Below are 26,386 nucleotides of genomic sequence, written 5' to 3'. Positions count from 1 at the left end.
ATTAAAGCACATTATGGGTTAGTTATTATCGTTATCCACAATAGTTCTGCAGACTGTAGGCTTGGGGAATTGTCTAGGATCCTGAAAAGTCAAGTGACTGACTTAGGGTCACACAGTCAGTATGTGTGAGAGGCAGGGCTTGTGCCCAAGTGCTTCTGAGGCCAAGGCTGGCTCTTTGGTGACTCCATTCTACATCTGTTATTTTCACCATCTTAAGTTAAGAGGTTCAGGGCTAAATAAGTGGTCTTACCTGGTTGGATGAATATCCAGGGAAAGATGGGAATATAACCTCTGTAACCGGATAAGAAACAAAGTCTAAGTTGATTAATGACAATGAAGAAAATGGACATTCATTTGAAGAAGCAGAATAGCATGGTATTTTTAATGGAATGAACCCTGGGATTGGATTCAGAAGCCCTAGATTTGCATTCTACCTCTGACATTTACTAGCTATATGACATCAGGCAAGTCACTTCCTTTCTCTGAGTCTCAGTTTCTACATCTGTACGATGGGGATAATAATAATTAAATTACTTATTTCACAAGGCTCTTGTGAGGAATTCAACTTCAAGTGCTTACCACACAGAAAGCACATTTTAGACTGCTTTGTAAACTGCAAAATGCTGTAGGAATGTGGCCCGATATTACTTATGTTGGAGTTCAAGTTGGCAAAACCCTTTCCAAAGTCACTAACTTATGCTTCCCTGCCCCCCCACTCGAGAGCCTTGAGAGGGAGGCAGTGCAGGGCAGGAATCTATCACTATTAGAAAAGTGATTTGTCCAAGATCACACAGTGATTAAGTGGCAGGTTAAGACTAAAATCCAGGTCTCATGATTCCAAGGTCTGGGCTCTCTCTTTCCATCACACAGTGATACCTTCAAGCTTAGATGGATCCATGATCTCATCACTACAGGTACCCTTTCTAATAGTGCAGCTCACAGCCTGTCCAAGCTTTCTTGTTCAACTCTAATCCATCTAGCATATTGGGGGCCTTCCTGTGGATCTCATGATATTGCATGGGTGCCAATAAAGTATGTGGGCTTTATTTGGCATTGAAAGCCCTTCATAATCTTGCCCCCTCCTACCTTTCCAGTCTTCTTACATCTTACTCCCCAATATGTACTCTTCAATCCAATGACACTGGCCTCCTGGCTGTTCCATGAGCAAGACACTCCACCTCTCATCTCTAGGTATTTTTGCTGGCTGTCTCCCATGCCTAGAATGCTCTCCTTCCACCACGCTGACTATTGACCTCCCTGGCTTCCTTTAAGTCCCAACCAAAATCTCACCTTCTCCAGGAAGCCTTCCCTAACCCCCTCGTAATTCTAGTTAATTCCCTCTTTTACTTATATCATATCTGTCCTGTATGTGTGTGTATCTATTATATCTCTAGATATAGATATATGGCTTGCTTCATATATATTTACATGTTGTCTCCCCAATTTGATTATAAGCTCCTTGAGGGGAGGTACTATCTTTCACCTCTTTTTGTATTGCTAGTGCTTAGTACAGAGTAGGCACTTAATAAATATTTATTGACTGACTGGGCTATCCGTCAGTCTCCTCTTCCTTTCATGTCATAAGTGGCCCACCTCTTTTCCTAATCATACATCTCTTTGATGGTGCCTTTTATGTTGCTTTGTATGTGGTTTATTGTCAGAAATGGGCTGCAGCCTATTTACATCCACCATCCATCTCTCCCAGACCCTTCAGGTGACCCACCATCTTGAGTGTTTGGATACAGCATTGTTGCATTGTGGCAATCCATTTGGATTGGCAATTCATTTGTGGTGATACATTTGGATGTTGGCAAGATAGATTTTATTCCAGGTCTAAGCTCAGAATTGTTATCAGCTCTGCTTGAATAAAACTAGAGGTGGAATAAAATCTCTGGGGATATAATGTACCTACCTGTCCGGTCCACATCCCTTTTCATCGATAATATGGCATAATCTGGTTGTCCTTTTCCTGACTTGCTTTCCAGGAAGGCCCCATTCATACCTTGTGCTAGCTTCTGTTTGGGGCTAGATTCTTTCTGGGAACCATTCTTTCCCTTGGTTGATTCATCACAGAATTTGGGTAACTGAACTTGCTGCAGGTATGGGATCCGGAAAATCTTGTTTTGTTCCATGCTTAATTTCTTCAGTCTTAATAGAAAAAAAGGGAAATATAAGAACAATAAGAGATAATGTAATACATTGGAAAAAGTTGTTGAGCCACAATACCCAGGCTCAAAATGTGACTCTGACATTACTGACCCTCTGCATCCTGGGCAACTCACTTAACTGTTTTGATCTGCAGTTTCCTCATTTGTAAGATGGGGATAATACTATAATACCTGATTCATACAATGCAGGGCTGTTGTGAGGAGAGTACTTAAAGCACTCCACAAATATGGGTCATTATTATAGAATATTCACCCTGCTTTTATTAAGGAGGAGTGTATAATGGAAGGAGCATAGGATGTGGGGTCAGAGAACCCACGTCCACAGTCGCATCCCATTTCTGCTACTTACTGTACTTTGTAACTAAACAAACCATTTTATAAAATGTCTGTGAGTCTCAGTTTCTTTAGTCATAACATTAAAGCTATTACTTGCATTTTTCTGGACTTTTAATGAGACTTCATTAAATTTTCTGGCTGTTCTTACACACTATAAGTAGTGTTATGTACTGGTAAAGAGCTGAACTTGGAGTCAGAAGACTGAGGTTCAAATCTTGGCCCTGCTCCTTACTTCTACTATTCAGAAAGATAGTTTATCTGAGCCTCAGTTTCCCTACCTATAAAATGAGGTGGTTAGGCTAGATTATCTCTCTGTTACTTCCTAACTCTAAAATGCTATTTTTATGTGACTCAGCTGTGTGAGCTTGGTCAAGACACTCTGCTTTTTCAAGGTCTCTGTTTTTGTACAATGAGCATTTAGGACTGGATGACTGCTAAGATTTCTTCTAGTTCTAAATTCTAAGATCCTGTGACAAAATCCCAGCAGTGATCTCAACCATAAACTGGCTGAGACCTTCTCTTGGTTTCAAGGGGCATGGGATGGTCGGGACAGCCAGGGAAGAGGGCAGGAAGGGAAGTTGTTCAGACAGCTGACCTACAGCAGTCAGCATTACCTTCTGAGTCCGGCCAGGCTGGCAAAACAGCTAGGGTGAGAGAGTTTGTTGTCATCTAAGATTAGTGTCTCTAAAGCTTGGAACCTTAGCACATAGCGCTTGTTAGTCAGGCGAATGACAGAAAGGTTCCTGTAAAGGCAAAGGTTAGGAAGGATCATTGCTCCACATAGGAAATGAATGATTCCTCTTGGAGGGGCGGGGCCCATGGACCTTTGGATCAATGCTGTTGAGGAGTCAGATAATCTGGGTTTGGATCTTTGTCCTGACATTTACTGTGTGACCTTGGACAAATCTATTCTCCTCTCTGGGCCTCAGTTTCTGTATCTGTAAAATGATGGGGTACAACTGAATAATCTGTAAGGACCTCTCAGCTCTAATTCCCATAAATTTATGAATGAGTTTGGAAATTTGGCATCAGTTCTGTGATAACTTGGTTACCTTGTCAGCCACATGACAGTAAAAAAAGCCTCCAGTGTGTTAGATGACTCTTCTGAGGAGGACTCATGAAAAGACATGGACAAGAATAATATAGGAGAATCACATTATGGGTGGGATGTGGATGAGTTGGTAGATAGTATCCATATACTGATCCCAGGTCTGTCCAAGTGTATGTGATACTACAAAATTCAATTCACTCTCAGGCATGGTGGGTCTGGCGGTTTCTCTAGCCTGCTAACCATTTTTGTTATAGCTATTCCTGTTCAAAGATGACTCTAGTTGGAAGAGAGCAGAGGTGCGAAATAAGTATTGAGTTGTTCGCCCGTTATCATCACCATCATCATCTTATTTACCCTTACCAAAGGTGATTTCCAATCATGGATTCCATTCCACCAAGACTCAGTTATCCCTATGAAGCCAAATTTAACCTCCTTATGTTAGGCTCACTAGCTAACCATACATACTGTTCGTGTATATAGATACTGGCAGTCATGAGTTTCATCACTGCTCTTCTTCTTAGAAATTATTTCCTATGAATTAATGGCCTTTCCCCCCCCCCCATTATTTTCTTTCGTCTTGGTATTGTTATTTTCTGTTGCAGCAGGGTTGGTTAGCTGATGTGGGCAGCTTTTTTTTTTCTTTTTCTCTTCCTTTTCATTATAAAGCTGTTATTGTATTTGCAACACTCCAGTTAAATATAATTTTCCTAGATTTTATTAGGTAAACACTATACCCAGCCAAGAGCTCATCAATGTCCAGAAATCCATATCCCATTCACAGACGCCATCTTTCCAACCAGCTGTTCACATCCCAAATATGGCTTTCTCCTGTGGCAGTAGTGATGAAAGCACTGGCCCTGCCTCTAAGGTCTTCCATTTCTTGCAGAAGACTTCACAATCCTTATCACTGATTCTTAGTTTCCTTTGTCTCCACTTAAACCATAGAAACCAGTGGTGTTTATCAGGCTTGATAAGTCTCAGGAGGCTTTTGTTATGTTCCAGACACATGCCCCAGAAGATAGCAAGTTTCAGATAAAATCCCACCTTTCTACAGCAAGCCTTTTCCAACAACTCTGAATTCTAATGCCTTCCCTCCATTGTTTCCTGTTCATACTTCACATAGCTTGTTTGTGCATATTCGTTTGTTTTTTTTCTCTTCCATTAGACTGTGAGCTTCTTGAGAGCAAGGATTATCTTTTGCCTTTTTTTGTATCCCCAGTGCTTAGCACAGAGCCTAGCAAAGAGTAGGTGCCTAATAAGTGCTTATTGACTAACAGCTAAATTTTCTACTGAGGCTTAATTTGTTTAATAAAAGCAAACAACACCAGGAACAAGACATGAGGAAACAGTAGCCCAAGCATGCAAGATTAAATTCAATAATTTAATGAACTTCACTCACCCCCTTTTACCTTGCTGCTGCTTTCCAGATACTTTTCTCTACTCCTCTGGACTCTAGACTCTCAGATATGGTTATCTGTATATCTTCTCATCAGACTGTAATCTCCATGAAAGCAGGGATTGTATCTTATCTAAACATTGTACCTCTCTAGGGCCTACTACACAGTAGACTGTTTTTTGTTTGTTTGTTTTTAGTGAATGTTGAATGCTGCCACTAGGTGGGAAGGTAAATTGGAGAGTAAGTTAGGAGACCCTTGTGTCTGGGCATGGACCATGTTGAAGGTGGGTTGGGAGGCACATCGAAAGGAGATGCTTGACTGAGGGAGCCAAGATGGCGGCTGAAAAGCAGGGACTTGCGTGAGCTCCCCGCCAGGTCCCTCCAAAAAACTATAAAAAATCACTCTGAAAAAATTCTAGAACTGCAGAATCCACAAAATAGCAGAGGGAAGCAGGGATCTAGCCCAGGACAGCCTGGATGGTCACTGGATGAAGTCTATTGTGCAGGGAGCAGAGGGGAGTGGAGCTCAGTGTGGGCAGCGGCAGGACCAACCAGACCAGCAGTAGGCTGGAACAGGCCCTAGAACCCTGAATCAGTGAGCTGTGGCAGTTACCAGACTTTCTTAACCCATGAACACCAAAGACAACAGAGAAGGTTAGTAGGAAAAGCTGCAGGGGGCAGCGTTTGCAGTTTGGCCACCACCCCAGGGGCAGTGGGGGAGGTGCAGGTACAGAACTACAGCTGCAGTTACTTCCAGCCCCAGGCCCACATGGTGGGAGGAATTAAGTGGTGGATCAGAGCAGGAGTGCAGAGCCTGCTGAAGATTTGCATCAGGTCCGGGTTGGTGGTTCTTGAGGAAGGAGGAGTGCTGGTGTGGCAGAGCTGGCTGTATAGAAATAGCTCTGAAATCAACAGCGCATCCCTTCAAGCTTGGAACAAAGTACTCTTTGCTCTACAAGCAGTCATACCCTGACGAAAAACTCAAGGGTCAAGTAAGTTGGCTGGGAACATGGCCAGGCAGCAAAAACACACTCAGATTCAGTCTCAGACTTTGGAATATTTCTTTAATGACAAAGAAGACCAAAACATACAGCCTAAAGAAGTCAACAAAGTCAAATAGCCTACACCAAAAGCCTCCAAGAAAAACATGAACTGGTCTCAGGCCATGGAAGAGCTCAAAAAGGATTTGGAAAAGCAAGTTAGAGAAGTAGAGGAAAAATTGGGAAGAGAAATGAGAATGATGCGAGAAAACCATGAAAAACAAGTCAATGACTTCCTAAAGGAGACCCAAAAAAATACTGAAAAAAATATTGAAGAAAACAACACTTTAAAAAATAGACTAACTCAAATGGCAAAAGAGCTCCAAAAAGCCAACGAGAAGAAGAATGCCTTGAAAGGCAGAGTTAGCCAAATGGAAAAGGAGGTCCAAAAGACCACTGAAGAAAACACCAACTTAAAAATGAGATTGGAACAAGTGGAAGCTAGTGACTTTATGAGAAATCAAGATATTATAAAACAGAACCAAAGGAATGAAAAAATGGAAGACAATGTGAAATATCTCATTGGAAAAACCACTGACCTAGAAAATAGATCCAGGAGAGATAATTTAAAAATTATTGGACTACCTGAAAGCCATGATAAAAAAAAGAGCCAAGATATCATCTTTCAAGAAATTATCAAGGAGAACTGCCCTGATATTCTAGAGCCAGAGGGTAAAATAGAAATTGAAAGAATTCACCGATCGCCTCCTCAAATAGATCCCCAAAAGAAAACCCCTAGGAACATTGTCGCCAAATTCCAGAGCTCCCAGGTCAAGGAGAAAATACTGCAAGCAGCCAGAAAGAAACAATTTGAGTATTGTGGAAAAACAATCAGGATAACATAGGATCTGGCAGCTTCCACATTAAGGGACTGAAGGGCTTGGAATACAATATTCTGGAGGTCAATGGAGCTAGGATTAAAACCAAGAATCACCTACCCAGCAAAACTGAGTATCATGCTCCAAGGCAAAATATGGACTTTCAATAAAATAGAGGACTTTCAAGCTTTCTCAGTGAAAAGACCAGAGCTGAATAGAAAATTTGACTTTCAAACACAAGAATCAAGAGAAGCATGAAAAGATAAACAAGAAAGAGAAATCATAAGGGACTTACTAAAGTTGAACTGTTTTGTTTACATTTCTGCATGGAAAGATGATCTGTATGATTCATGAGACCTCAATATCATAGTAGCTGAAAGGAATATGCATATATATATATATATATATATACACACATATATATATGTGTGTATACATAAATATATATACATGTGTGTGTCTATGTATGTATATACGTAGGTGTGTGTATATATATATATGTGTGTATGTATGTATATACACACACACATACACACACACAGAGGGCACAGGGTGAGTTGAATATGAAGGGATGATGTCTAAAAAAATAAAATAAAATTAAGGGATAAGAGAGGAATATATTGAGAGATGGAGAAAAGGAGAGATAGAATGGGGTAAATTATCTTGCATAAAAGTGGCAAGAAAAAGCGGTTCTTTAGGAAGGGAAGAGGGGGCAGGTGAGGAGGAATGAGTAAATCTTGCTCTCATCGGATTTGACCTGAGGAGGGAATACCATACACACTCAATTGGGTATCTTACCCCACAGGAAAGAAGGAGGAAGAAGATAAAAAAAGGGGGACGATAGAAGGAAGGGCAGATGGGGGGAGGAGGTAATCAAAAACAAATACTTTCAAAAAGGGACAGGGTCAAGGGAGAAAATTCAATAAAGGGGGATAGGTTAGGAAGGAGCAAAACATAGTTAATCTTTCACAACATGAGTATAGTGGAAGGGTTTTACATAATGATACGCATGTGGCCTATGTTGAATTGCTTGCCTTCTTAGGGAGGGTGGGTGGGGAGGGAAGAGGGGAGAGAATTTGGAACTCAAAGTTTTAAAAACAGATGTTCAAAAACAACAACAAAGAAAAATGTTTTTGCATGCAACTAGGAAATAAGATACACAGGAAATGGGGCATAGAAATTTATCTTGCCCTACAAGAGAAGAAGGGAAAGGGGGATGGGAGGGGAGTGGGGTGACAGATGGGAGGGCTGACTGGGGAATGGCGCAACCAGAATATACACCATCTTGGAGTGGGCAGGAGGGTAGAAATGGGGAGAAAATTTGTAATTCAAACTCTTGTGAAAATGCTGAAAACTAAATATATTAAATAAATTAAATTTAAAAAAAAGGAAAGGAGATGCTTATAGCTCTACATGATGGGGCTACGGGACCATGGTGAGGCTAAGTCAGGTGTCATGTTGGAAGGAGACTTTTACAAGTCTGTGAGGGTCAGTCTGAAAAGCAAATTGAAAGGAGATCTTTGGGTTCTATGAGGGCTCCTGTTGAAGCTAGGTCAGAAATAGATACTTACGGCTCTGTAACAGCCATGTTGGGAGGAAGTGAAGTAAGCCCATTGCCTGTTAGAAGCAATACCTTAAGGCGAGGCAGAATTCCCAGCTCACGGATGGCCTCTGGAGACAAGTTATTAAACGAAAGATCCAGGTGCTAAGTTCCAAAAAGATAGGGAAAAAAGCATCCAAATGTTATAGTATATTGTGTACTGTAATGAAACTTACCTATGGGAAGAAATCCTGCTATAGCTTATAATTTGTATGTTTTCCCTTTCTTCCCATCCTTCAAGGCTCAACTCAGGAGCTACTTCTTCAGGTAACCTGCCCCAGGTCCCCAGCCAGAACAGGTCTCTTCTTCATTGAATCCTGAATCTCACAGAAACCAAGCCCAGTAGCCACAATAACCCTTTGAAGGCCAATAATCCCACCCTGGGGCCCCACAGTCCTAATTGGTGGCTATCTCAGTTGGCCCCTACATTGGGTTCCTAACATGATTTCCTTCGCTTCTGAGACTTCTCACCAGCTGTCACGCCATCACATATACCTACAGTCACTCTTCCTACCCCTTCTAGTTCTGAAACCATAATCCTGGAAAGGGTATGTCAATCTGCTCCCCTCTGGCTCCATCCACCATCTCTGTAATTTTCCCAACCAAAATGTCACTCCCTGGCTACCACTCTCCTATATTTGTCCCATTGTGCATAGCCTTTTCAGCTTCCTTCATTGATTCATTACTCAGATCATGTCCCCAGACTGTGAGTATATGCCAAGGCTCTGTCTTAGGCCCCCTTACTCTTCTCTCTACACTTTCTCTTGGTGACCTCATCAGTTCCATGGGTTTAATGATAATTTCCCTATTAATGACTCCTAGATCTATATAGCCAACCTCAGTTTTTAATACTTTACTACTTGAGCTTCCACCCTGTACCACAAATTGCCTCTTGGATGTCCTAAAACATCTCAAACTCGACATGTCCAAAACTAAATTCATTATCTTTCCCCCAAACCTCAACCCTCTTCCAAACTTCCATATTTCTGTTGAAGGAACCACCATTTTTCCAGTCTCACCCAGGTTTGCAACCTTGGTGGTATTAATTCCTCATTCTCCCTCACCCTATAGACTTATTCATTTATTCACCCCATATATTTATTATGGCCAAATCTTGCTTTCTACCTCCACATCTCTCACATCCAAGCCCTTCTCTTTACTCACATGGCTACCATGCCATCAGCTCTTGCCTACATTGTTGCAACAGTCTTCCAGTTGGTTTTCTTGCCTCTCCTCACTTCAGTCTATCCTCCACAAAGTGAGTTTCCTTACATGTAAATCAGACCCTGTCACTTCCACATTTAATAAGCTCCAGAGGCTTTCCTATAGTCTGTAGAATGAAATATAAACTCCTGTGTTTAGTTTTTAAAGCCATATACAACCTTACCCCAGCCTGTCTTTCCAGTATCATTATGACATGATTCTTCCTCCCCCATACTCTGTAATTCAGTCAAACTGGTCTTCTATCTCTGACACACAACATTCCATTTGCCTTCTTTCTGCCTTTGCACTGGTCATCCCCATTCTGGAATGTACTCTCCGCTTCACCTCCACCTCGATGAGTCCCCTCTACCTTCAAAGTGTAGCTTAAATACCACCATGAAGCCTTTTCTGATCCCTCCCCAAGGTGCTTATGCCCTCTCTCCCAAACTACCTTGTATTCAACTACTTTGCATTTATTTGTAGATATTTTCCTTAAATTTATTGTGATATATATGTCCTCATCTTTTTAGTTAGAATGCAAGCTTGTGAGTAGGTTCATTATATTTGTATCACCAAATCCCAGTACTGTACCTGGCACATAATAGGCATTTAATAAGTACGTGTTGAATGATTGATCCCCAAGGTTTAGCCGTACTTGGTATATAGTATCTAACAAAATGCTTTTCCATTCATTCATTCATTGACTCATAGTACTTTGTTTGAACCTCTCCATTGCATAACTTATATGACAGTTTATATGGAATTATCTGGGTCCATCTCTTTTCTTTTGACTAGACTGAAAGATTCTTGAGGCCAGGTACTACATCTGATTTCAGAGCCCACACTCAGTTTGTTGAGTGACTACACACTACTTTGGTTAGCAAAACCACCATAAAGCATTGACCAAGCTTTTGAAAATGAACGATGCCTTTGACTGGAACATCTTCCCCATTCCTCTTTGCTTACTAAATTCCTAGCCAACTTAAGGGCCACCTCTGTCAGAAAACCTCCCCTCATCCTCTGTGCCAGTAATTGACTTTCCCCAATGCCTCTCAGAAGTTTGCTTCTACTTTTCTAATGTAAGTGTCATCTAATATTATGTGAGAGATTGGGGTATGGTGGGTAGAACCTTTAACATGGAGTAGGGTACTTGAGTTTAATTCTGGTCTTATTAGGTATGTGATTTTAGTACAGGTTGTTTCATCTCTCTGGGTCTGTTTCCTCATCAAATAGAAAGAATATCCTTTACACTACTTGCCTCACAGGGATCATTAGGAGGAAAATCTTGTGGTACTATAAAATGGGAAATATTCTTATAGTGATGATGATCAAGATGTCTTTGTGTCTTATTTCCCTTCTAGACTGTAAGTTCCACAACAGACTGGGTCCAGACTGTGTCTTTTCTAAATTCTGTATCTCCCCTAGGATGTAACATAAGATTCTGAAAACAGTTGACATTTAGTGAATGTTTATAGAATGTAAGTCAGTAATCCTTTGGTTAGATGTTAAAATGCTAAATTAAATAAGCATTAAGGATAATGTCTTATACACATGGGATATGAAATAGCGAGAATTCTGGCTCTTTAGAAAGGGTTTAGGAAAAGAGCAGTTATTTTTCCACAGTGGTTAAAACATCTCCATTCAAGTCTTCCTCTTTTGTTTCACTTGTTTCAATTTGGAGGGGACCCTGGCCTTGCAAAAGCTATGTCTGTGTAATGTCAGCTCTGACTGGGCCTACCGAACTTGAAGGTCTTTTGTATACAGGTTCTGCAACAGACCAAGCATCTGCGATACCAGGACCAGGCCAATGTAGGATGGGGATGTTCATCACCAGATGGCCAACATGGGATGCATTTTTGTGGCCATGGCAACTCCTGAGGAGGGTGGAGGGATTGGGATGTAGGGTTATGGATTTAGGTCTAGAAGGGACCTTAGAGGCACTGAGGCCAGCTCCTTCATTTCATAGATGAGGAAGCTAACGCTCAGAAAGTGATTTGCCTGTTCTGGATTTTAAGGTGTTTGAAGCAAGGCAGAAACACAGTTCAGCTAAAGGGAGGGGGTATGGATGGGATGCAATGGCAGGTCTAAAATTCAGGCCCCTAATTCTCAAGTGTACGCCAGTACTATCAATTCAATTCAACAAATGCATACATATACGTGTGTGTATATATATATATATATATGTATACAGACATACATACATACATACACAGAGAGAGAGAGAGAGAGAGAGAGAGAGAGAGAGAGAGAGCGAGCGAGAACCAACTACGGACAAGGCCTTATTCTCATCCCTAGAAGAAATAGAAAGAATAAGACCATTCTTGTTATAATAAAGCTTACAATCTAATAAAGAAGATTAAATACATATACAAATAATTAAAGAACAGGAGGAATATGCAAATGAACATAAAGAACTATGAAAATGCAGAGTGGGGAGATGTCATTTCTGACTGCAGAGATCACAAGGAACTTCCAGACAGAGCCAGGGCTCCTGAGCTGGGCCTTGAAGGATAGGTACTATTTCTAGAGCCAGAGACAGGATAATTGGTACAGGTGGGTAGGGGTTGGGGTAGGGGTGGGTGGTGGAGAGGATATCCCAGGCCATAGGGATTTTGTGAGCAAAGACATAGAAATGGGAAAAGGTAGGACGAGTTCATGGCCTCATAGTCTTACGATTTGACTGGAGCATAGATTGCATCAAGGGAGCTCTATGAAATGGGATGTTGTAACATCCAGGCTTAGAGGAGTGGCTTTATATTTATATTGATTCACAGATAAGTATAATATGAACTAAAAATGACTGGTGTTTAGGAGAGGTCAAAAAAGGAGGAGTATGAGATTCAAAGGCCAGATCACTTTTAGCTGGGGAACAGGGGTGGGTTGGGATGAGGGTGGCAGGTATACCAGGGAACAAAGGAGAAGGTGGTATCTGAGCTGTGTGGGGAAGGCGGAGTTGGAGTGGGAAGGCAGTAGGGATGAGGAGGCCACTCGTGGCTGTTTTAATAGAGCTTTCTTAGCCATGCTGGGCTCTGGTATGATTTCCCCCTGGAGTTAATTCTGTTCCCAGAAGCCAACAGTCCAGTTGGATCTGTTCCACAGTTGCACTCAGAGAGGGCCAGATCATAGAGAAGGGTGTTTTTATGAGCTGTATCATTAGAAATCGCACCCTTGGCATCTTACCACCAGAACCTTCTCTGTCACTCAAGGAGGAAAAAATCCCAACTTGTCCAGCCCACCATACCCTCTTCCTCATTTAGTGTTATTAGTATAAAGTGCATTCCAGAGCCCTTCCTTGTTCACTCCTAGGAGCACAGACTCTAAGAATGTGAGGGCGCCTAATAGACTCTCCCATCCAATTCACCCTTCCCTGCCCAATTTTACAAGAGGAGGGGGAGGTGAAGGCCAAACAGATCTCAGGAAAAGCAGCGGATGCAATGCAAAGACCATCGGATTCAGAAGTAGGAGCTGTGGGGTTTAGATTCTGGCTCTGCCACTGTGAGACTATGGGTCTCTGTCCTACTCTATAAAAGGAAGAGGTAAGACTACATGATCTCCAAGGTCCCTTCCAACTCAGACAACCCATGAATTTAGGAAGCGGGAGACTCCTCCAAGGTCATGCAGTGACCAGTCAGTGGCCAGGAGGCAGGGAGCCCCCAGCAGTCATGAATTCCAGCCCAGGATTCTTTCTGAGCTCATCACCAGGAGGTTGTATTTTCAGGGCATTTTCCAGCTCAGGACTGTCCTGCTCTCTGTTCTTAGAAAGCCCTTATAAATCATTAGGAGGTCAAAACAGGTTAACAGCTGGCTAAGAGGAGGATACTTCTTGTCAGTTTACCTCAGGAATCTTGGCCTTCTCTTTAATTAAGTGAGATTTCAGGCTTGATCTTATGCACTGAGAATATTCGAATGAGGCTACTGGGAGCCTCATCTCCAACAGGTTAATATACAATAACCAGTTGCTTAACATTTTATCAGTTGCTGCTTATGTGACCTTGGGTAGGTCCCTTGACCACTCTGAGACTCAGTTTGCTCATCTGGAAAATGGAGATAATCATAATGCTTGTCTGCCTATGCCCTTCTGAGGAAAATATTTTACAAATAGTAGTGAAACTCTACAGAAATGGAAGCTGTGGTTTTAACTCTCCAGTCCTTGAGTCTTTTGAGAATTTATGCCAGGGTTGAGTGTGATCAGTAGCCACTAAGGTTGAATGCTGGTAGGAATTCTCTATCAGCCCTCCCCTTTCCCCATCTCACCCTTCCCCATGAATTTCTTCAATTAGGCCCAATGAATATTTATTAGATACCTGTTACTGTGCTAATCTGGGAATACACAAATTTAAAATGACTCAATACCTGCCCTCAGGGACTTTACAATTTATTAAGAGGAAAGACATGTATGCAAAGAGCACCATGAGAGGGAGAATGAGATGGAGGCAGAGGAGATAGCCACACAAAGTGAGGGGAAAATCTGAGGAGGTCTACCTCACTTTTAGCTGATAAAAGGGTGAGAAGGGGAGGGTGGGAAGGATTGACTCTTCCTCTCTCCCCTTACTTGCAAAGCTCCATGAAAAAAAGGGGTATGTGGGCTGTACAGCAATAACTTGTACACAGTAATAACTTGCTTATAAAGAGGCACCTGGGTGGTGTAATGCAAAGAGCACTGGGCCTGGGGTCAGGAAAACCTGAGTTCAAGTCTAGCCTTAGACACTTATTAATTGTATGACCTTGGGCAAGTCTCTTCTCCTCTGTTTGCCTCAGTTTCCTTAACTGTAGAATGGAGACAATCATAGCAAGGTTATTGTGAGGATCCAGTGAGATAATATTTGTAAAGTGCTTACTTAGCACAGTGCCTGGCACATAGTGGGAAATTAATGAATGCTTGCTTCCTTTCATTTTTCCTTCCTTCCTTCCTACTTATCCTGGCCCTGTTTCTTGTTACCTGTGTGACCTTGGACAAGTGACTTGATTTTTCTGGATCTAAGTTTTCTCATCTGTAGAATGAGGAGGATACACCAGAAGATCTCAAGGTCCCTTCTGGCTCTGAATCTTGTGGTCCTATAATTGGGCAATCTCACCAATATGAAACACGGCTAAAGGAGGCAATATGGCAGAGGACAAGTGGTCCCGCTCCTGCCTCACAATCAAATTCAGTCTTCCGCTTGGGGTTGACTCCTGGAATCCAGCTCCAATTCTGCCAAGGATTTGCTGGGTCACCTTGGCCAAGTGGCTCAACCACTCTGTGCATTCATTTGCCTTTATGTAGAAGATGAGTGTGATAGACAAAATCATCTATAAAATCCCTTCCAGCTCTAAGCACCTCTGGGGGATGATGTGAACAGAGCACTGTGTGAAGCATAAAGCTCTCCACAAATAATAATATGTGGTCACATTTACTGTATTTCCCCATGTATAAGATGCACCCTTTTAAAGAAAAATTTGGTGTCTAAAAACTGGATGCGTCTTATACAGTGGTTATAGATTTTTTTACTTGCATTTCCCGCTTTTTCACGCTTGTCTTTGCACCCATTGTTTTGCATTTGTTACCAGTATATTAGATTATGTTTTGCCACGTTCTGCCCAGAAATGGCTCAGAAAAGCAGAATTCAAGTTAAAAGCGATCCATTTTGCAAAAGTGAATGGAAATCGTGCTGCTGAATGTAAGTTTGGTCCTCCTCCAACTGAGAAAACAATCCGAGACTGGCTACAGGAAGAAGAAACCCTACTGAAAACGCCAGGGCAGAAGAAGGCCATGAGAGGCAAGTCAGCAAAATGGCCTGATTTAGAGAGGGAACTGAAGATATGGATTGAAGAGCAAAGGGCAGTTGGAATTCCTGTGTCCACAAAGATGGTTCAGCATGAGGCAAGAAGAATTGCTGATGAAAAAGAAGTTGCTGATTTCAAAGGAGGACACAATTGGTGCTTCAGGCTCACGAAATGGAATGGACTAAGCATGTGTACATGCACCAGACTTGCCCAAAAGATGCCTGAAAGCTATGAGCAGAAGGTCCTTGAATTTCATCGTATTATTGTATGAATTTTATGATGAATAAAACTTGAGTTCGATAACTTTATGTAACACATTTTTTTTTCAAATTTCAGGCCCCAAAATTAAGGCGTGTCTTATACATGGGGAAACACGGTATATAGGGCTTTATTGTTTATAAAGCACTTTCCAACAATATAGTGTGAGTACTATTATTCCCCCTTTACAGGAAAGGAAAGCTAAGGCTCAGAATCTAAATGCTTACCCAAGGTCAGACAGATAATGTATACATTATTGCTATTATTTTGAGAAACTTAAAGGAAAAAAATATATGGAATTAAATAAATACAGAAACTGAATACAGCGAATGAATTAATGGCTCATGGACTTTGTTAATGGCCTGCACTCTTTTTTCCCACAAAACTCTAAGAAAGCTGGTGATCTCAGTTCCTAGCTCTGGGTGGAAGAGATGGGATGAATTAACAGGAAGAATGCTGCTGCTAGAAGCTTGGATACTGTGACAGCAGGGACCTGTGCCAGCTCTTGGCTGCTCTGGAGAGCAAGGGACGAGATCGAAACATGCTGCACACAAAGCAGTCCCAAGAACGACAGTTCTCACTTCTATAGCACTTTGAGGTTGTCAAAGGCCTTTCCTCGCAACCACTCTGTGAGGGAGGCAGGCCTACTCTGATGATCCCCATTTTAAAGATGAGGAAACTAAAGTTCAGAAAGTGATTGGCCCCAGACCTAATAGCTAGTAAGTGGTAGGTGAGGGCTTGAAACCAGGTGTCCTGACTCTTATCGCTGTGTCAGCTACCTTTTGTTGTTGTTCAGTCATTGTCAACTTATTGTGACTCCATTTGGGGTTTTCTTGGCAAAGATAGTAGAGCCACTTGCCATTTTTTCCTGCAGTTCATTTTACAGATGAGGAAACTGAGGCAAACAGGGTTAAGTGACTCGGCCAGGGTCACACAGCTAGTAAGTGTCTGAGACCAGGAAGATGAGTCTTCCTGTCTTCAAGTCCTCACTCTATCCACCTGGCCACCTAGGGCTGCTTCTTAAGAGCTCACATATCCCAGCAACCTGGGGCCATTTGTCGTGGGGAGAAAACAGTTCTTCCCCTACCCTTCACATGCTGAAGGGCATCCCTCTAAATAAATCACAGGTGCTTACAATCATCAGCAAACGTTAATTTATCCTCTGCATCTTCTGTTTAACCAAGTAACTGGGGGGCTGTTCAGGGGAGCTCAACTCAGTGAACTCGTGGGGGAGTAAGCCTTGGTCTGGGATTTTGATTGAACCTCTCTATGAAAGGTGAGAACTTGCCTATGTGACTATTGTTAACTCCTTGTGGAGGTGATTTGGTTGGCAGGGGCTGCCGGGTGAGGAGCCACCCCTTTGTGCTGGGTTATAAAAGGGAGTCTCCATTGTAGACTTGGCCCTTGTGACCGTTTCATTTTTTCCAAGGTCAGTCTAGAAAAGACAAGAGTTAAGACTAGACTAGGCTCCCAGGGGGTATTGGTGGTAATGAAGCCTCCACCTCAAGTCACTAATAATTCGCTTTGGGGCAGAGGTACCTGAAAGTTTCATGAACCCTCACCTACACTGGCCCAAGAAGAGAGCCCCAAGTCTCCTGATCCCAGCCCTGGGAATCAGGGGTGTGACCTCTAAGCCTGAGATAGAGGCCACAGGGAAGGGTGATTAAAAGGGCAGGGTTCTTGAACTCCAGCTTCTCAGAGAGGAAGACAGACTAGGGCAGCATCGGCCTTGGGCTTGCCTCTAGAGACTTAAGCCTGACAGCTTGGAGACAGATGTTTGCTTTTGTAGAGAGAAGAAGAGTTGCTAAGTGGTGCCAATCTCTTGAAAAGAATATTTTGCACGTGGTTACTCAGACTGAGGAAGCATCAGGGGAGTCTAAGCTATGGCAGGGAGGAGCATAAGGAAGGCATGGATGCTGCCTTCTGCTATTACTGTGATTGTTTTGGTCTGATGGGAAGTGGGTTGCCTGTTTAGCAACCTTAAGTGCTATCCACAGGGCCTGAGTGGAGAGGAAGAGGAAGGATATCGATTTCTTAGGAGCCTCTGTGACACCTTTAAGCATTTTCTACAGTGTGAAATAAAGGCTGATCTATAACTAATATATGCATTATTCCTTGAGGTCTTATATGGCATCTGGGAATCTTTTTGCCCATATCTGTAGAGAAGTAGATAAGAGGCATAGTTGAACTCCATTATGAAATTTCCTAAAGTAAATTCTGGGTAAGGATAAAGTGAGCCAAAGAGAGAGTGACTGGCATGTGTGCAAGGGTATGCCTCCAAGTCTGAACCAAGTACACGCAATCCCAGAGCATGGGGTGCTAGGTCATATGTTACATATGGAATCTATTTCAGAAGGGATCACATTGAAAATGATGAAAAGAATCAAAGTTTTGTGTATAAATACATGCTTAAAAATACATAAGCTTTCATTATCTGGAAGACATATTCATTACTTTTGTCATCATTGTCAAATTTCATGATTCATATAGTATTTTTGTGGTTACATACTTCATATACATTCTTTCACAAATCCTCACACTTAAACTTGTGAGATAGAGAGTTTGACTATTATTATGTCCATTTTTCAGAAGAGAAAACTGAGCCCTAGAGGAGCAAAATGACTGCCCAGAGAAACACAGCCAGTAAGAAGACAAGTCAGGTCTCCAGGTTCCAGGAGTGGTAGGTAGGTGGGGCAATACTCACAGCATGATTCAAGCTCGATTTTATTTTGAATTCAACTCTGAAAGGAACTGAAATACAACGAAAAGATACCAGGAAGCATAGTTTTAACACCTCATTTGAGGAGGGAGCTCTATACCCACAAGGGATGACAAGTAGGCACCTTCACTAAGCACACCTTGTCTCCGGACTTACTTCCAAGAGTCGAAATTCTCCCGTCTTGATGCTGACATTTTTAATTCCATTGAAACAAAGTTCCAGTTCCTTTAAAACAGGAAATGTGTGGAATACCTCTAAATGGGGAAAAGAGAAATATAACATCTGTATCTTTCATCTCATAGAGATATAACAGATTAAAACACACACATGCACACACTGAACAGGAAACCCAAGAACCAAATAATACAATAACAAATGCAAAGTTTTTTTTTTCGCACTATTGCCATTAACTTATAAAGAACATTCAAATTCATTAAGGATTTATGAAGGACCTACTATGTTCAGAGTTTCTTAGCACTGGGAATAAAAAAATGGTCCCTGATGACCTCAAGGACTTATCCTCCGGTTTATAATCCAAACTATTCTTACATTGTGATATAGGAGCAGAATCATGAGAGCTTGGAATCACAGAATGCTAAAATAATAAAATCTTAGAATCAGAGACTTTTCTAATGTTATAGAATCAAACTTAGAATCATAAAGTCTCCAAATTAAAGCATTATAAAGAGCAGACTCTTAAACTCAAGCTTAGTCACCCATCCTCTACTAATATCCTTATCTGATGCCTCCTCTCCACCAGGGAGGTGACCCCAGGTGCTCAAAGGCCAAACCAGTGGAATGCAAACTCTGGCAGTCCCTACCAACCTGGAAAGGCTTTGAGGACAGGCTCAGCGACACAATAAGTCTTTAGAGAGACTTATTGCCAGGTTGGCCAGAGGTGATGAACTTTTTTCGGCTCCACTAATTCCCCCAGACCACCTCCTAAGTTGTACAAAGGCTGAAATTTGTGTTATTGAAGGCAATACCCAGACCAGTGTAATCACAGACCTCTGAAGTGTTGAAGTACTAAGAATCTTTAAATTAGAAAGAAATTTTGGAATTATTCATGGTTGGTCTCATAGAATCTGTAAGATTACAGAATTTTAGAATCATAGAATCTTAAAATCAAAGAATATTAGAATCTATGATTCTACGTGTTATAAAATATTTTGTAAAGTGTAAAGTACTATGCAAATGTAAGCAATAATTCTTGGACTTTTCTTGGTATTTTCACTTTTAGAAAGATGACAAAAACCCAAGTTTGTGCTCAGAATTTAGTAAAAAAAAAACAAAACAAACAAAAAACACCTTCCTTAGTTTGACCCAAGGTATGGTTCACAGGACTTTCTAATGTCAGAGTTGGAAGGGACTGTAGAACACAGGCCAGAGGATGTTAGGGCTAGGAGGGAGATCATTTAGTCTTTAAGAGTAGGAAACCGAGGCAAAGTGATTTGCCCAAGGTAATGGGAATCATAGGCCAAGGTGAGGTTGGAACCCACGTTTTCCAACTACTTTTCCAGTACTTTCTCCTGTGTCAGAGAGATGTTCAGAATGATGACCTTGCAAAATCTTTAACTGTCAAAAATTCAACTGTGCTCACTAGATTTTACCTTTGAAATCAGGAAAGTAGAATTGAACACATTAAGATTATCAACAATAAGAAAGATAGCAAAAGAATATTCAAATCACCAGAATGTCAACAGAGCATTCAATTAATAGAGGTTTTAGGAACTTTTTTGATTTTTCCTAAAGCTGCTTCCTTTATACTTGTCGAGGAAGCTAATTTAGGAGGAACTAGAACGTATGCTTCTTATTGCTGACCACATGCTAGAAATATATAGCCCCACCTCTTAGATTATGACAGAGCACCATCCTAAGAAAAGACAGTGGGTAAAAAATCCTCAACTGGGAGTCAGGACACCTGGACTTTAGACCTAATTTTGTCAAAGAATTAGTGTGTGACTTTGGTCAAGTCACCTCTGTCTAGGTCTCAGTTTCCATCTGTAAAATTAGAAGCATTTTTACAAGCATGGTACAAGTTGTGTTTCTCAACCTGGACATCAGCTAAGAGTTGGGAAGTATTACATAGGAGATCTGAGAAATGAGGAGAAGGTTTAGAAATGCCACTGTGGTGAGTGGGATGGAGAAACAATCAGGGACGTGTTAAAGGATTGCCTTGGTGCAGTGAAAGCCCAGTTGAGATTCTGTAACATAAATCTGCAGTTGATCCAGTTAGCATTATTTTAGGATTTTCTGCAGTTCTGTTCAGTAGCACGTGAATAACAGTAAAGGCTATGGATAGTGGGAATAACCCAAGACTGGGGCTCAGCAGGGCATGACTGGCAATAGACTAAGGGGGCAAAAGGCTCAAATATGGAGGAGGGTGTAGAGTTGACCTGGCTCACCAAAGGGTTGAGATAGGAAAGGGGAAAGAGTAGTGCAGGTGGTGGTAAGTATCTGGTAAAGAAGTGAGGGATGAAGGAACTGGTGAGGACAAAAAACAGGATAAGGCATAAAAAAGATAAAATGATAAGATTAAGAGTAGATAAAAGAACTTCAGAGTTAACATGGAAGTAGCACACTGTGTGGGGTGGGAGCATTTCTTTTTTTAGCTAAGGTGGAGGGGCAGGTCATGGGAAATGAGTAAATTGAGGAACTGGGAAGTTATGGTGTTTGAAAGAGTATTTTGTATGTATGTTGAACTCCTTTAGTATGATGGAAAGAGTTGGGGTGGAGAGAAAGACTGTGATCCAGGCACTGAAATCATTGAGAAAGACAGTGTTCTGGGTAGTGTGGTTAAATAATGACTACCAGAATCATGACTGGATGATAAACTTCAATTGAATGAACCTCAAAGGAGGAGAGGTTACTAAATGATATTGGCAGTAAGAGTCTGGAATTAGAAATAGGGAACGAGGAGTATTCTGGCTATGCCACCTCAACTAAGGAGTTAAGAGAGGGTTATGGGTAAAAGTACAAACAGTATTGGAAAGAGTGGCCAGGGATGCAGTGTCATCAGAAGGAAGGCAGGTCTCAACTAGAACTAGAAGAGGGAGTGGGAAAGGAAAAGGTTTAAGATGAAAGGAAGTTTGTTAGTTATGGGGCAGGCATTCCAAAGAGCACAGTCAAAGGGGCATGGAGATATGAAATGGAATATTTGATAGGGCTGACTTGAGGAGGGTGTTGTTGTTCGTCCTTCGTTCTCGAAGAAGTGAATTGGATTTAAGTGAGGCAGGCCTGTGTAAAGTCATCAGCCTCACTCTGTCCTCCAGAGTCATGTGAATCCAGTGGAAAGACATAGGTCAGGACAACTGATGATGGTCCCTGAGGAGTGTGTGTGAGTGAGTGAGAGAGAGAGAGGGAAGGAGGGAGGGAGAGAGGGAGAGGGAGAGATTATGATGGGGGTGGGGCATGCTAACCACTGAAGAGTGAATCCACACAGAATATCAGTGGCTGGAAAGTGATCTGTTGAGGGAAGCAGGAGACTAAATTCTTAAAGGCCCTCCCTTGAGGTCCAAACTTATAGCAGGTGGTAGTGCTGCATCCTATGAGGCCCAAGATGTCCACCTCACTGCAGGGCAGGTGAAGGTAATGGTTTGGGAGGATCCAGAGAGGAGGCAGATGCTGGTAATTCTAGGTGGGTTTGATCTAAGCAAAGCCTCCAGAGCACTGGAAAGGGCACAGGCAGGCATCCTGGGGCAGGGCTCACACAAGGCTCTCTGGGAAGTCTTTGGAGCAGCGGAAGATAGGAGAGAATATATTCCAGGCCAAGGAAACAACCAATACAAGACTAGTCAAACAGGTAGGAAGAGGACCAGGAAAGAACAATGCCATAAAAAGCCAGGAAAGAAAGTATCTAGGAGGTAGGAGTAATCAACAGTATCAGATGCCATAAAGAGGTCAAGAAAAAGACTAAAAAGAGGCCTTTAGATTTGTCAGATAATAGATCATTGGTACCTTTGCAGAGAGCCATTTCAGTTAAGTGATGAGATGAAACTAGATTGCAAAGAGTTTAGAAGAGACTGAGAAGTAGAGGGATTTAGTGTAATTTTTTTTACTAAAAAGATTGACTGAGAAAGAGGAGAGATATAGGAAAATAAAGGGAATGGTAAGATCAAGTGAGGGTATTTTAAGGATGGGAGCTTTGGGTTTGTTTGTAGGAATCTGGGAAGGAAGTGCAAGATAGGGAGAGATGAAAGATTAGTGAGACAGAACGAGTGACTGAGTAGGCAATATGCCGGAGAAAATGGGAGGGGATCGGATCAAGGGTACACATAGAGGGGTTGATCTTGTCAGGATTGGTTACCTCTTCATCAGAGACCAGAACAAAGGATGGAATTCTGGGAGGTGCTATCAAGGGGCTATGAGACGAGGAGGAGAAAAGAAGGAACTCTTGGAGAATGATCTCGATTTTTTTCAGTAAAATATAAAGTGAGGACCTGACCTGAGAGGGTAGAAGAAGGGGGGGAAGGAATAAGCATTTATTAAGTACCAATTATGTGCCAGGCACTGTGCTAAGCACTTTACAAATATTATCTCCTATGATCCTCACAACAATCTTGGGTGGTAGGTGCTGTTATCATCCCCATTTTACAGTTGAGGAAAATAAGGTTGATAAAGGTGAAGTGACTTGCCTAGGGTCACACTAGTAAGCTAGTAAGTAATTTGAGCCCAAGTCATCCTGACTCCGGGCCTATTACCATATACACTGTCTCCTCTTGCTGCCAAGAAGGCAGTGTTGCAAGAGATTTGAAGGAGGAGATTTGGAATGGCCGGCCACATTTCAGAATTCTTTTTTTTGTCTTTTTTTTATTTTTAGTTTACAACACTCGGTTCTACATAATTTTGAATTCCAGATTTTCTTCCCTCCCTCCCCGCCCCCCGCCCGAAGACGTCATGGAGCATTGAACTTCTTTACACACTAGTCAAGTTGTGGAGAAGAATTATGACCAATAGAATGAATCAGGAGAAAGAAGAAACAGAATAAAAAAAAAACACCCAAAAACAAAAACAAAAGAGAGGAAAAAAAAGGAAAAAAAAGGTGAGTATAAAGTGTGCCTCCATCTGCATTCAGACTCCATAGTTCTTTCTCTGGATGTAGATAGCATTCTCCATCGTGAGTTCTTTGGAGTTGTCTTTGCACCTTGTGTTGCTGAGAAGAGCAAAGTCTTTCAGGGTTCGTCCTCACAGAATCCATATATCTGTGGTTGTGTATAATGTTCTCCAGCCTCTGCTCTGCTCACTCAGCATTATATCATATAGATTTTTCCAGGTTGTTACGAAGTCTGTATCATCCCTATTTCTTATCGCACAATAGTATTCCATCACCTTCATATACCACAGCTTGTTCAGCCATTCCCCAGTTGATGGGCATCCCCTTGATTTCCAATTCTTAGCTACCACAAAAAGAGCTGCTATAAATATTTTTGTACACATGCGTCCTTTTCCCGCTTGTGTGATCTCTTTGGGATACAACCCTAGTAGTGGTATTACATTTCAGAATTCTTGATCATGGAAGTAGAACATACAGGTGGTGCAAGATCAAGGGTGTGACCATCCCTGTGTGGGATTGAGTAGGTCATGGGAATTGAGTAGATTGAGGAATTTGGAAATTAGGATATTAGAGGGAAACCTAATATATATGTTGAAGTCCACCAATATGAACACAAAAGCTAAGGTGGAGAGGGAGATTGTGAACCAGTCACTAGTCTCTTTGAGAAAGGAGAAAGAATGTTTTGGTGATTGGTGGAGAACAGCTACCAGTCTCTGGATTGGATGATGTTTGGATAGCATGAACCTCAGTGGATTTGAGATTGTTGAATGACGGCAGCTTATAAAATTTAATTTTCAAGAAGATGATAGTTTAGGTTTCTAATTTTACAAACAAACAAGCTGAGGAACAAAAACGTTGGGACATGCCCTAAGTAAAATGGTGGCACAGCTGGGATTCAAATCCAAGTCTCCTGATTCCTAGTTAAGTGTTCCTCCCATTGTACTCTGTCTGTTTTCAGTCCTTTTCCCCAGGAGAGCCTGGCAGGACTCCAAATACATAGAGCATGTCACACTTTCAAATGGTCTTGAAGTAATTCAGGGATAGGTTTTCCTCAGGGAATCAAATTCAGTTTTTCCTTACCAATGGGCCATAAGAATATAACTCAAATACATACATATATATTTATACATATGTATATATGTGTGTGTATGTGTATACATATCTATTTAATCTCTCTTTCCCCTCTGTTCTTCCCTCCCTCCCTTCTTCTCTCCTCTCTTCTCTTCTTTCTCCCTCTCTCTCCCCTCTCCCTCTCACAATCTCTCTCTCTCTCTCTCTCTCTCTCTCTCTCTCTCTCTCTCTCTCTCTCTCCACACACACACACACACACACACACACACACACACACACACCCCAACCTCCAAAAACAACAGGAACATGATGTTCCCAAACTGCTCCTTCCTTATTGTTAGTCAAAGTTATCTGAAGTACTTTCGATATTGTGAAATCCTAAAATGGACTTGTACAAAGTACCCTTCAGGGGAAAGGCGAAGGAGTATGAGTGATTGTAAAGCTGACTTGAGGAACTGGGCAGAAATAGTGCCTGAGCCAGCACCAATGTCAACATTCTCTTGGCTCAGGCCTGCCCATTAATTCCACTCAGTCAATGAACTAAGACTAGAGGCTTCCCTTGGAACATAAACAAAAACTCTGAGGGAGTTGAGTGATGGTGGGGTACAGGCAATGTTTACATAGGATCCTTAATTAAGAGATCATCTAAACTCATCTTATGGTGATATAAACCACCTTATTTTACAGATAAGGAGTTGCAGGCTCCCAGGATTTCTGGCTGTAAGGAGAAATGGCCGTGACCATGCAAATGGTGTCAAGGGAAGATCTGACAATCTTGTGATCCTGTAAGTAGATCCTTCTATTCTGAACCCAAATCTCATCCAATATCATCATCTCACAGATGAGGAAACTGAGGTCCAGAGGTGGAAGTGATGTGCCCAAGGTCCACACAAGTGAGCAACAAGGACTCCTCAGTCCTATTCCAGGACTCTTTGCACTCCACCATACTTCCTTGTTCTAGCTGTGTCACCCTGGCCAAGTCAATTAACCCGCTTGCCTCAGGTTCCTTACCTGTAAAATAGGGGTAATAATAGCACCCACCTGCCAGGGTTGTTGTGAAGATTAAATCAGAAAATAGTTGTAAAGCATTTAGTGCAGTGCCTGGCACATAGTGAGCACTATATAAACATTAGCTCTTGTTGTCATTGTTGTTGGATATAGGGCTTCGCTCATTTTGGAGTCCAACGTGTGCTACTTCATCCTTATGGAGAACTCATCTCAGAGCTTGTGGGAGTGCTCTCTGGATCACCAGAGACGTTAAGTGACTTGCCGGTTCGTGGTCATGCCCCCAAGACTGGTCAGAGGCAGCGTTTGAACCAGGTTTTCTGACTCCCAAGGCCATCTCTCACAAACTTTCTGCCTCCTATACCACACCTCTCAGTCCTGGTCGGAGCAAGTGCTTGATAAGAGGTTGTGGAAAGCAACTGAGTTGAACTCCCTGACCGCTTCATGATGAAAAAGTCTCTGAAAAGCCCATCAGTTCTGATACTGGTTGTTTTGTTTTACTTTTTTCTTGTTTACTGATAGTACTGAGAAGGTGGGGAGGGGGCTGCAGGACTCAGGGGTGGACCAGGGGGCAGTTAGCACCTAGTGTTGAAAGGTTGGTTCTGCGGACATGCTTCAAGTGCCCCATTAACAACTTAAGCTGGTGGTGGCTCATTGCTTTGGCACTTCCACCATAGTATTTAGGGGAACCAGATAATGGGAGGAGCTTGTGGCATATTGGATTAAACCAACCTATAGATAATGGTGACAAGAGGGCCTAGGATTAGTGTAAGGGAAAGACTATTTGAGTCACAGCATAGCTTCCAAGCCCACAGTGTTGAGACTTGTTTCTTCATCTTATTCAGGTGGTCATGTGTCTTGGAATTAGAATGGTAGCTATCATTCAATTCAACACCCCCACTTCA

General features: G+C 42.0%; 1 protein-coding gene across 1 annotated transcript in view; it reads right to left on the bottom strand.

Moving 5' to 3' along the window:
• Positions 1 to 26,386, bottom strand: part of XRRA1 (X-ray radiation resistance associated 1) — a 112,936-nt gene that overhangs the window by 22,639 nt on the left and 63,911 nt on the right. The window contains exons 6-10 of the mRNA XM_036745822.1: positions 18,509 to 18,606; positions 8,381 to 8,514; positions 3,119 to 3,247; positions 1,913 to 2,148; positions 251 to 291 (exon numbers count right to left, since the gene is read on the bottom strand). Coding sequence (XP_036601717.1) covers positions 251 to 291; positions 1,913 to 2,148; positions 3,119 to 3,247; positions 8,381 to 8,514; positions 18,509 to 18,606 — 638 coding nt within the window. The remainder of the gene's footprint in view (positions 1 to 250; positions 292 to 1,912; positions 2,149 to 3,118; positions 3,248 to 8,380; positions 8,515 to 18,508; positions 18,607 to 26,386) is intronic.

This window comes from Trichosurus vulpecula, chromosome 2, assembly GCF_011100635.1.
Source record: "Trichosurus vulpecula isolate mTriVul1 chromosome 2, mTriVul1.pri, whole genome shotgun sequence".
Taxonomy (NCBI): Eukaryota; Metazoa; Chordata; class Mammalia; order Diprotodontia; family Phalangeridae; genus Trichosurus; species Trichosurus vulpecula.
The sequence above is the reverse complement of the archived record's forward strand: the minus strand, read 5'-3'. Positions and strand labels throughout refer to the sequence as shown.